This window comes from Moschus berezovskii, chromosome 19 (assembly GCF_049115385.1).
Source record: "Moschus berezovskii isolate FMDL1 chromosome 19, NW_MosBer_1.0, whole genome shotgun sequence".
Classification (NCBI taxonomy): domain Eukaryota; kingdom Metazoa; phylum Chordata; class Mammalia; order Artiodactyla; family Moschidae; genus Moschus; species Moschus berezovskii.
Window position 1 is genome coordinate 17,534,411 of NC_142478.1, and position 12,867 is coordinate 17,547,277.

At 37.4% G+C, this 12,867-nt stretch overlaps 1 protein-coding gene across 7 annotated transcripts in view; it reads right to left on the minus strand.

Moving 5' to 3' along the window:
• Positions 1-254: 254 nt before the first annotated feature.
• Positions 255-12,867, minus strand: part of GAB1 (GRB2 associated binding protein 1) — a 123,394-nt gene continuing 110,781 nt past the window's right edge. For 5 of the 7 annotated variants that reach the window (XM_055405482.2, XM_055405481.2, XM_055405487.2 and 2 more), the window contains 5 exons: positions 9,729-9,818; positions 7,918-8,011; positions 6,503-6,626; positions 3,094-3,216; positions 255-2,265 (listed from right to left, as the gene is read on the minus strand). In XM_055405482.2, coding sequence (XP_055261457.2) covers positions 2,107-2,265; positions 3,094-3,216; positions 6,503-6,626; positions 7,918-8,011; positions 9,729-9,818 — 590 coding nt within the window. In that variant the 3' untranslated portion in view covers positions 255-2,106. The remainder of the gene's footprint in view (positions 2,266-3,093; positions 3,217-6,502; positions 6,627-7,917; positions 8,012-9,728; positions 9,819-12,867) is intronic. The other 2 variants (XM_055405484.2, XM_055405483.2) reach the window with 1 other exon arrangement.

Here is a 12,867-nt window from a genome sequence, read left to right on the forward strand (position 1 = left end):
AAATTCCACTAAAAAATTCATAATTGCCTTACGCTTTTCTGATAGGTCACTTTTAAAACAATATTTCTAACTTTGAATTAGTCACATATCTATTGTTATGTTCTAAAACTCAAAGTATGTTTATCCTCCAAGCAACACAAGTAAGTATCCTCACACTAAAAACTGTGTTGTATGTTTTGATAGTTCAAGAACATTTCAATGATTTTTTACTTTATTTTGTGGTTTCATTATAAAACAGCTTGCACACACCAAACTCAAACAATCTTTTTTTATTTAAAAACCCACCTCAAAATTCAGTTCTGGGTTTAGTTTCTGTTTAAAAATAAGCAAACATTTAAAAGCATCAAATGTTATTCGTCTACAATTCATCTTGTTATGAACGTTTTTTTAGTTCATGGAGGGGACATAAACGCATTACATAAGTCAGGCACAATACAGTGGCCAAGGGGCCGGAAATCAGGGCACATCTGTGTTCTCAGGCAACAGTTAGAGGTCTGAAGTGGGGTGGGGGAACGTGACTGAGCTGTAGGCTCTCCGATCTCTATGCCCCCTTCAAAAACTGTTAGTAAGTCTCAAATCAGTACATAAGAGATTGTATAACGTACTTAAAACCCAATCAAACCAACATCTATATCTGCTTTCTAAATTACATTGCAAAGCCAAGACAGATAAATTATAGCCTCACTATATATAATGTGTGGTCTTGATATCCATGTCACAGGACCATGTTATAGGTGAGACAGAATTATATGATACCTCTGGTGGTTTCAGAAATCTAGTTGGAAGAAGTCGATGGCTATAAGATTTCACATTACAGCAAGGCTCCACTATTTCTTGAATTGGGGCAGTGAATATAAATCACAGTACAAAATCGTTAATTTTTTTTTTTACTGGAAAAGCAATAGGTGCTACATATGAGAATCACTTATATAACATCTATTTAAAAAAACAACGCAGATATAAAACATTAATTGCATAGGGATTTAAATAGGATAAGGCCAAGAAGAATATTAAGTAAAGTTTTTTAAAAAACCATACAAAGGGCACTATGGTGTCAAAAGACAGAATTTCATTCTTAGAGCAATAAATCTGCATGACTGTCTAATTAAAAGTCACAGTATGTTGCTATAACTAACAGTGAATATCAACTGTGTCATTAATTCCAAACTGGAAACCAACAACATTAGAGGATTAACAAGAACACAACTAAAGCTCCTTGTATAAACCTGATCAGTGTATTAGCACATGAGTGCCTGGTACGTACCTGATTAGCTGTATAATCTACACTTTGCAAATAACATAAATTTTAATACATGGTAACAAGTGTGACAGCACATCCTCACCGCATGCCATCAGTGATTTATACGCTTACTCGATAGTGTCATTATTCACTCTTTCCAAGGTGAAAGATCCCACCCGGCAGAATCTTCACTCAATGAACCAAAAACACTGTAATTAACAACACATAACAAGGTTTCACGATTGAAAACCAAATGTCCATGAACCAGAGAACTAAGTCCTGACACCAGTATGGACACGATATTCAGCACTTTGAAAGGCACCGAATGATGAGTCCAACTCCATTTTGTATTTTAAGCTAACGATTACCCCGTGAAGTTTCAGGTAGAATGGCAGATTGTGAATGTTATTCTCATGCCACGTTGTTATCCTGCAGGTGAAAGAGCAATTTCTCAGTGGGAAAGTAGCTTAGTTTACTCAGCATCGTTCTTAAGAGTAGCGCGAGGAAAAACAAGAACTCCCAACAGAATCATGTTAAGGTCCATTTGGGAATACCCAAACCAACGCTTCAAATGAAAAAGTGCATAAATACAGTAATACTACAAGTGTGTTAACTACAGAACAAATGTTTCTCTGGGAACCAAACAATAGTATTTTCCCACATTATTTACATGTGATGAATTGTTCAGATACCACAAAGCACCATTTACAGTCTTGACAGCTTGATGAAGCCTGAAAGGTCCTCCGACTTTGACTCTACTTAGTTGAGGATCTACCTAGAGTAGAAGGGTCAAGTTATCTCGGGTCGAGCAGGATTTCTCTTTACAGTTCAGTCCTCTTTTGTTCAGATACATTACAGCAGTCTTTTCATTTCACATTCTTGGCTGGTGTTTCAGACTCTGTGGATTGCCTCCCATCGGTCCAGGCTTCCCGGGTGCTTTTCAGAGCAAGGGTCTTCTGTTGGTCAACCACCACATAGTCCACTCTCTCGTCGGCTACACTGCTGCCTGAGCCGCTGCTCTTTTGCTGAAAAGCAAAGGAAAAAAATCCCATAAGTTCCTGCAGAAGAAGGAGTGCTTCTGCGTGAACTCCAGTCTAAAAACATCAGCACATACACACTGTGAATACCTTCTGAAATTCTACTGGTTCACCAAAAAAATAACACAAACTACTGTAATTTAATGATACTGCTGCTATCCTAACTGTACTCTGCTTTTCCACTAATTTTAGAATTCTTATATTTAAGAATTAGGGACTTCCCTCATGATCCAGTGGCTAAGACTCCGTGCTCCTAATGCAGGAAAGTGTAAATAAACAGTGTTTGTATAATAAGAATGTGTGTGTGTGGTAGTTGCTATGTCCGACTCTCTGCGACCCCATGGACTGCAGCCCCCCAGGCTCCCCTGTTCATGGAATTCTCCAGGTAAGGATACTGGAATGAGTTCCCATTTCCTCCTCCATGATATCATAAGAATACAACTAATAATAGCATCTAATTTGTGAGTATAACAACACCAACAAAAAACTTAAAACTTTTGGACAAAGTCAGTAAGCGAGTAATTTGAGTAAACTAACATTAGAAAGAGAGTGAAGACCATGATTAACTGTGGAACTTCAGAATTTTCTAAGGAAGCATTTTAATGATATTCCCTTAGACAGTATAAAGTATGTAACTTCCATGCCATTAGACATGAAAAAATAATCTGCATACCTGTTTGTGATTTATAAAAAGGCATTAAGTAATAGACTTTTCTAAATTTAAATTAAACATACTAATAGAATTCCCTCAAAGGAGGCAGATCTTCAGGTTTCATACATGAGTTAAGTACATTTACAGAAAGAGGTTTCACTTACCTTACGCGGTGGTGTAGATTTCCCAGAATCTAAATCTAGATCTAGGTATTCCACTTGTTTGTCTCCTTTGGGCTTGACCATTGGGCTGTTTCCTCCATCAAGACTATTACTGCCAAAAAGATTCTGAAAGTACAATACAGTAAAGTGAACTGTCAAACATTCATGAGACACACTGCTCTTTTCCTTGTCTGCCATCTATATAAGCCTAAATATTAATTTTAGGAGAACATAGCTTGAAGAAATGTCTCCATAGAAAATAGTATTTTAGGATGGGGAAAGATAAGGAATATTTTAAAAATTGATTAAAACATAGCTTTGGGACTTCCCTGGTGGTCCGGTGGCTGGGAGTCTGCCTGCCAATGCAGGGGACATGAATTCGATCTCTGGTCTGGGAGGATTCCACATGCCCTGGGGCAATGAAGCCCATGCGCTGCAACTACTGAGCCCGCATACCTCAGCTACTGAAGCCCATGTACCCTAGAGCCCATGCTGCACAGCAAGAAAAGCCGCCACAATGAGAAGCCCATGCTTGCAACTAGAGAGAGCCCACGTGCAGAACGAGGGCCCAGCGCAGCCGAAAATAAATAAACTAACAACCACAACAACCAAAAAAAAAAAAAATAGCTTAGGTAAAGCGAGCTAAAAATAGTTTGAAGAGTAAAACTTGGTTCCGAGACTGGGACATCAAGCCAGAGTTAGCTGGAATAGTTCTACCTCAATGCTGCTGCTGCTGCTGCTGTTAAGTCACTTCAGTCGTGTCTGACTCTGTGTGACCCCATAGACGGCCTCCTACCAGGCTCCCCCGTCCCTGGGATTCTCCAGGCAAGAACAATGGAGTGGGTTGTCATTTCCTTCTCCATGCTATCCGAACTCAGTTACATTCTTTAACTATAGGATCCTTATAGTCCATGTTTTCTGATTAATTTTGTTTGTTTTTAGGGATTGACCAAGATGGTGGAAAGGACCTGAGCTCACATCTTCTTAAATTAAAATTTTCTCTTAAAGTTCTACATTTAAAGGCTTTCATGCTAAAGAATGGTAACTAAAGGCTATGAATACTGACTCTATTGGCAAAGACTATTTCCCAACCATCTGGAATTTTTACCACTTGCTTCTGTCTTCCCTTAGCCGTATCTTTCTGTCCCTAACAGGGGCTGTACAATAGAAGGACTACTGTCCAAGAAAAGAAAAAGAAAAACGGAAGACAGAGGAAGCAGTAGACAACAAGAAGAAAACAGCCTGAGGCAGAGAAATGAAGAAAAGAAATAGGTTATTAGGAACGTGACGATCAACGCTAAACGAAAGGGAAGGATGATGGGAATTTATATCCCTGCATACACCCTCTACTCTGACTGTGACAGTCTTCAAACATGCTCCAATAAATGATTTGTTCCCAGGCCTTGCTGCTTTTCATCTTAACCAAGAAGGTCCCTGACTTCTCCTAGGTGACGCTACATACTTACTAGGGGCTTTCACCTTGTACCCTCTATCACATAGATACCATTGTTCACGTTAGCTGATACTTTTGAAGAAAACCATAATGATGTAATCGACTTGACACTTTTATACTTGTTTGAATGAACAACACAATTGGAAAGCTGCATAAATCTGCTTCTGTTGATTCTTTCATACTGCTACTCCACTTCTTTTGGGTTTAAACAGAGTGAAACGTGATTCAGGGAAAGGATGATTGCTACGAAAACACTGAGTTTATTCACTCACTAGTAAACGGAGCTGCTGACAGCCTGTGTGAAATATTTTTATGAATCAGGAAAAGGTGCTCCTTTCTGGGGCGACAAAGTTCTGCCCCAGGACCCACAGCCTAGGGAGCAGGACATGGCCTGGGTTGCATATACTCAAATTCAGTGTGTGTGTGTGTGGTTTGCTGTATATACTACATACTGCGCATGGCACGTGTATGCAGCATACGATCTGCATCACTGAATGCAGTGGACCTATTTGCAGGAGTAGGTTTTTAAACAAAACTGATCAACTGCTGCTAATGAAACATTAAAAAAGCCGGGCACAAAAAATGCAAGCAAATATTACTGCTCAGTTAGTATAAATAGCTATTCTTCCCCCCACCAACCCTGCTTTTATCTGATTCATGAAAAACAAATATTTTTCTCTAAATGACTCCATATCTCATGCTCATATGAAAAACCAAGCTGGACTGTGTGTGGGAGTATGTGAAATTTTGTATTCAAATGCAACAACAGAGCTCATACCTGGAATTTCCCTAACTGAAAACATACAGATTTATTCACAGCATTGCAGGCTATGAACGAACCCTTGAGTTCATGTGATATACACATTTAAGTAAGTTGTTCCTAAAGTGAATTTCTCAGGATTGCTAGTTAAACTGTACTCTGTCTAATAATTAACAGAACTGGAATTTTTTTCATCCTTAAGTATTGTTAAAATCTATGTCCTGACAAAAAAGTCTGTTTGCTTTCTATCTAATCTCAACTGGGAACAGCCTGTGTCTGCCTTCTAGTTTTTAACACAGTGTTTTCCCAAAAGAGTTTAGAAAAACCCTAAGATTCTAGGAGTTATTGTGAAGTGTTCTGTGAATTAAAAGAAAAAAAAAAAAAAGTTGGGACTTCCCTGGTGGTTCAGTGGTTAAGACTTTGCACTTCCATCGCAGGGAGCAAGCGTTTGGTTCCTTAGGAAACTAAAATCCCACGTGCCATTTGTCATGGCCAAAAAAAAAAAAAGTAGTGCTTTGTTTTTCTAAAATTCTTGAAAAACCTACATACAAGTATTAAACATTTTTGTTAGTTACAAATAATATATATGTCTTTAGTAATGATGTACCATAACTTGAATTACAGTGCTTAATTAAGTGAATTTCATAACTTAATTTTCAACCCTTAATGAACATTAAGGGTTCATTTCATGAATGCTTGACTTCAAATCTTTGTGTAAATGAATACGCAAAGCACCCTGAGCACCCTGATGTTAGTCTGGAGAAATGTGTCATAAAATGCTTCCAGTATAAAGCATTTTCTTGAATGGTTTCAAACGTCAAGTACATATAAAAAGAAATATAACTGGAAAATTTTTTTATCATTTTTATCTAACATATCTACTTTATAGATATAGCATTACCCTCTGACCCGATATTAGTTTTAGACTTTATGATCTGCTTTTCAAAAGCATTTTTATTTTATTTTTTTTTTTCAAAAGCATTTTAAAAAAAGTCTCCTTAACTTCTTATTCAAATTCGTCACTCTCCAGTATGAAATTAATTAAAATATATACAGAGCAAAAAAAAAAAAAAGTTGTCCTTTTTCCTGAAGTAAATAAAGGTAGATGGGTAACATGCATGAACTGGAAGAAAGGTTGAACGCGAATGACTCAGAAGGGCTGCTGAGGAAGACAGATGTTAAGAGGAGACGCTACTTACGGAGTCTTCACTGGATAGGTTGGGGTTCATGGGAACGTAATTCTCCTCACTGTCATGCGAGTCACTGCTTGACGTCGTGCTGTGCACAGAATCCGGCCGGGGAGACAGGGGAAACCTGGAGGAGCTGATGGCAGAGAGGATCATCACAAACACACAGCTTGACTAAGGGTTCTCAGCTAGCTTCCACAGCGAGAATAAGAGAGAGGGCATGTTCTTCCCAGAAATATGTAAGCTTATAATCACTTACTATACATATTTATTATAGTACACTTTATTGCAGACGTTCAAACACACATCTAGTATTTATAGCTATTTGTAAACAGATATTTAAAGAAAAACACAGATATTTTAAAAAATACTCTGAAAGATTACTTTCCATTTACAGTTATTACAAAATATTGGCTATATTCTCCATGTCGTACGGCACATCCTTGAGCCTATGTTATACCCAGTAGTTTGTACCTCCTACTTCCTTTCCCTGTTCCTATCCCCCATCCTGTCTCGTACCCACTGGTTTATTCTCTACATCTGCAAGTCTGCTTCTGTAAAGGGATGCTGTGCTGTGCTAAGTCGTTTCAGCCATGTGCGACTCTTTGCGACCCTCTGGACTGCGGCCCACCAGGCTCCTCCGTCCATGGGATTCTCTAGGGCAAGCATACTGGAGTGGGTTGCCATGCCCTCCTCCAAGGGATCTTCCCAACTTAGGGACTGAACTCACACCTCCCCATAAAGGGATGTTTCTGAGCATTTAATAGCCTTGTACAGAGCAAAAAAAAAAAAAAAAAGAAAAAGAAAAAAAAAAAGTATTGCAAGTGACATGGGGGATAAATAGAAAGTCACAGCTTTAAAAAGGAAGATTTAAGAATTCCTATTTTAAAAAAAACTTGTTCATACATATTAAATATGAACACGTCAACACAGGTTAGTAACTGTATACATTCTTTTTATTTCCACATATACATTTAAATGAATCTTTATTAAATAATCCTCACAAGAAACTACCATAGTTTCCAGATCAGTAGTTCTCAGAAATTTCTAGCCTCATGAACCTTTCACACTCTTAAAAAATCATTGAGAACCTCAAGGAACTTTTGTTTATAGGGTGATATCTATTGATATTCACCATATTACAAGTAATAGAAAAAAAATTAAACACAAGCATACACAAAGGCATACTCTATTAGCTGCCACAATGATTTCACCCAGTATTAGCCACCTCTGGAAAACGCCAGTGTAGACTCATGAGAGAAGGAGTGGAAAAGCAAATGACATCTTAGTATATTAATGAAAATAGCTTTGACTTCACAGAAACCCAAAAGGGGGGGGTTCCCCACACCAACCTTTGGGAACCACTTGTTTTAGGTACTTTCCATTATAAATAACAATTGAGCTATGTATTTTACACAAAGACTTACTCTCGAGCAAAACTCCTAGTGATGGGAGATCTAACTGGGGCTTGCAATTCTTCCCATTCTGGCAAAGGTTTTATTTCTAAAGGTGCTGGCTTGACTGAAACAAGACAGAGAAAATGAGATTTAGTACATAGAAATTTGGAAAACATGACCTTCCTTCTACACCGCTACTAGTGCCAGAGTATGCCTAGGAGTGGCTAGTTTTCACGTGAAAAGAAGTTCACGGATGTTATGTGATTTCTCCAAGGTTACACAGCTAAAAAAATTAGTGACAAAAGCTAAATTAGATAATTTCCTGACTGTTTACTGAAAGTCTAAATAAAGCTTTATTATTACATGTTGCTTCTTAATTGAAGTAAATATTTTATGACTATGAACTTAATGAGAACAAGAAAGAGTAATGTGGCACAATTCCTTCATAGTTATTTGATTTATAATTTTCGTTATTTCCTTATTTTACTTTTTGTACTAATGTTATATCGTCAAACACAGAGGTTTAATTTTCTATGTAAAAATGTTCCTCATTATCCACACTGAAGCATGAGCTGTACAACTTTACATACACAATGATGTTTAGAAAGCAATAAACACAACACTTTTCTAAAACCAAAAACTGAAAAAGGAATCAAGGATTAAATTTTTGAAATTAATTCGGGTCCAGTCTGGAACCAAATAGAATAAAGCAATAATTACATCTTTATACTCAAACTCAGATCTGAGAAAGGCCATAAAATTAAACAACTACCTCAAATTTTTAGCTTCCTTTAACCAACAATGTCCTCTATTAAATTAAGTAAAAACAAATGCTCATATTCTTATTAGCTTTATTTGTAAGAGGTCTTCACTAACTTACCCCATTACTGCAATCAATTACTGCAAGAATTAATTACTCTGCTAGTATATACCACAGAGCTCTTTGCCCTCAAAGTAAGACTCAGATTTCAGGAATTCAGAAAATGAGCAAAAGAACTACAACAATATTATCTGTTAATATTCATTATAATTTAGGAGACTATTTAAAAATACTAGGTAAACATTTTATAGTTACATTTCATCCTAACACTCTAAAGAAAAAATTTTCATTTTTTCCTCGGTATCCCTTCTCCAGCCTTTGTCCATATGTATGTATTTTGAAACACCAAGTTATAATTACCTTCAAACTATAAAATAGGTAGCCATTTTAAAGGATTATGTAGATTCAATGAGGCCAAAGTATTCTTGTCAACACAAATACAAAAAATTCAATGTGTTTTTCTGAAGGCTACACTGATTTCAGTTTGAGTTAAAATAATTTTGTTCATCTATACTCTTAAGATGGACATGTACAGAAAATTATGCTTACTGAAAGCATTTCTTTAACTCCGATGTTTCACTTTTTTAAAGCCCAAAGACAAATAGCAGTTTAGCTATCAAATTCTAAGTAATGGCATAAAATAGTGAATCCATGGAGATGACTGTATATCGTCTCAGAAAAGAATATATACATAAATACAGGAGACAGTTGGAACTCACTAGCAGTTCACAAGCTTAAAGAAACCACTGTACTGATGTCTAAAAGGTTAAAAGAATAATGCAAAAGGACAAGACTGAACATCATACATGATCAAATATTTAACATGCTGCTGTTAATGGCATAACAAATAGACTCATTGTATATTATGGGAAGCATTCACTTTAGAAAGTAATGCTGGTGAGTTTTATTTCCAACAGCAATAGAATTTAAGACTCTTCCTTACTTTTAAAGGAAAAAAAAAAAATCACAGAATAAATAAATTCCCAACACCCCATCCAGCATGCGGTGCTAAAGTACATACCCTTTCTTCTTGTAGCAAAGTCACCTATGGTTTGTGAATCAGTTCGCTCTAAACCATGGGGTTTGGGTCTTAAAATTTTAGGACTTTGACCTAATTGGTAAAAAGAAGACTCTCTTAATATAATGTTATTTTTTTAATTAGAAAAAAAATGGATTCTGTAAAAAAGCAACAGAGCCCTGAGCAGAAACATTACATCTCAAAAACATAAACAAACTTTGTGCAGACCATTTCAGTCTTGCTACTGCATATCATTTATGCTTAAAACCACAGGAACCAGAAAGGTGCATGCAACAATGTCATAAGCAAACTGTTATAAAAGAAGGTAGGGTTTTAGTGACATAACCACCTAGTTAGTTGTTATCTTTATTTGGAGGAATGGAGGAAAAATACGTGGCCATGTTAGTTTTTCCCCTAACATGTCTTAGAAAATTGGATAGAAGAAAAAAATGATAAAACCCCACAGTGAGGCAGCAAGTACATCTTTTCTTTGAAGTCTGGTGTCTCATAGGAAAGTACCAAGGCCTACTTTCTTAATTTGATGGAGGTGTTTTAAAAACCTTAAGCCGACTACTCCTTCATCTCCTGAAAGCAACCTTCTAGAGAAGCAATGCTACAATGTCTGCAAATCCAAAGTCAAAACCAAGACCAGTGTTCATTTCCCCTGGATACTCAGTGGCTCCCTGTAATGCCATTTTGTAAGGATTAGATGTCTAGATTCCGAACCACTGATTATCTGATTTAATGTGAGAACACACTATTCTCAAATTCTGAGGGTTAATAATAACTCATCTGAGCCTCAGCCTTTAAATCCAAGGCAATCAGAAGTGGGCTTTAGCTAGATTAGTTTTGAACAAAGAAAGTGACATGACACATTTTGTTTAGCAAACAGTACTGACTACTGGTGAAATCCCCATTGCACTGTAACCCTTATAGATTAGAACAATCTCATCCAAGACTGTCAATCTCTGGATCATGTGATCGGCTCCCTCATTGGTAACACAATTTGGCAAATCTTAACCTCTGATTCAGATGTACTCCAGGATCCTTATTTGCATACTGACAAACCTACCTCCGAAATGGAGGTTCTGTTCTTTCACACTACATGTTCAAAAATGGAATTTAGCTTCTCCAACCTACCAGGCATCTGCTTTGTTTCCTCTCTCTTCACTTGCTGAAGTAGATCTCTTAGGAGTTTCTATAGATTTCACTTTCTTTCTGATCTCCCTATATCAATTTTAATTTCTATTTATAATGACAATAGTTTGTTTTCATTCAGCCAAGAAAATGACAAAATCTGAAGTCTGAAGGTCTTCCTTCCATTTTTAACGTGCACTTTATTTACTTACCTGGTTTGTTTTTCAGAAAATGATGAACTCATATCGTATGGCTAAATGACCTCCGTCTATACTTCAAGTGCCCTCCCAGCTTGTAAAAAAATCACTCTAGGTCCCTGACTGGAGGCAGCAACGAGAACCACAAAAGGGACTCCTATTAATGCCTTCCTGTCTGATCATCTCTAACGTAAGGCTTCTAGAACCCTGGGTTTTGAAAACCTGGCAAAACACTCTTCAAAGAAGATGCTGAAGAAGCAGTATGATTGTATAACACTGTACATTAAAAAAATACCATTTTTTCCCTATCATAGCCTTAAATCTTAGAATGAACTTTCGAGAGGCTAATCAGAGTGTGTTCCTTACCTCCATAAAACCTTTCAGTTGCGTTCTCAGAATAAAGCCCAAGCTCATTAGCAGTTCTATTAGAGCCGCCAGGAGCCAGCACCTGCCAGGCCTTTGGCGTGCCTTCCTGCATTCTTAACTTCCTCCCTCCCACCCAAGCCAGTCCTGTGTTCCCCGGTACGCCGTTGATTCTAACTAGAAGATCCTCTAGCATCGTTTAATTGCCATTCCTCCTCTCAGACTTGCCTCAGAGGAGGGAGCTCACAGTGCCAAGAGCTTGCCTCAACCACAGTGCCTTTCTGTGCTAATTATGATAATGTGTTTACTTTTCTACCTCCTCCAGTAAACTGGGAGCTTCTAAATTACATTTTCTTCCTTCGGCTTCAAGACCTCAGACCTATCCGCAGGTATATTCTATCACTGGGAGACCCTTTAATCTGTTTTGATGAACTGTCGATCTCTTAAAGCTTAATCTGATAGTGGTGTTCAATCTGATCAACGTTATAATTTTGTGTTTGTCTTTGAAGAGGTAGAAACAAAAAGCAACTGAATGTTGTTTCAAAAGTAGATCATTCCAAATATGGTCAAGGCAGTCAGTCATACGAGGTGTCAAGCTTCAAAGAAGCAGACGCAATACTTTTTGAAAAGTCCACACATGATTATTATTTTATTTTAAATCGCTTTTTATTCATTTTTTTTTTCAATGTACCACAGGGTATGCAGGATATTAGTCCCCCAACCAGGATCAAACCTGTGTCCCTTGCATTGGGAGCAAAAGAGTCTTAACCACTGGACTCCCAAAGTATTATTTTTACTTACACAGATTCAACTCAAAGTGGAAAATTTATTTTCTCTATCATTATAGGTTTAACTCAGCCTGTTTACTCATCTGAGTTTTGAAGACAATGCTACTATTTCCAGTAGGCATCTCAAAAACCAAGAGAGAAAAAAAATAATTCATAACATTATTAGTCTCTGTTAATCCCAAGAAGTAAGCAAGGCAGCACACTGAAACACTTCTACACTTGCTTGAATGTTCTTATACAAAGGGGACGATAATTGTGGTGATTATATCGGAGAGTAATAGTTGCTCAGTTGTGTCCGACTCTTTTGGGACCCCATAAACTGTAGCCCGCCAGGCTCCTCTGCCCATGGGATTTCCCAGGCAAGAATACTGGAGTGGGTTGCCATTTCCTCCTCCAGAGGATCTTCCCAACCCAGGGATTGAACTTGGGCCTCCTGCATTGCAGATGGAGATGCATTTACCTGCTGAGGCATCCTAATGGAAGGTCAGGAAAAGGAAAAAAAGCCCAAAGGCAGAGGCTGTGCTGTAAATATGCCCTCTATACTCATGTCCTTTAAACTTTAACCATCAATCCACAAATCTGACTTGAGTCAAACGTTAATACTTGCTTATATGACTGGTGTCATTTATCCATCTTTCAAATACGTATTATAGTACA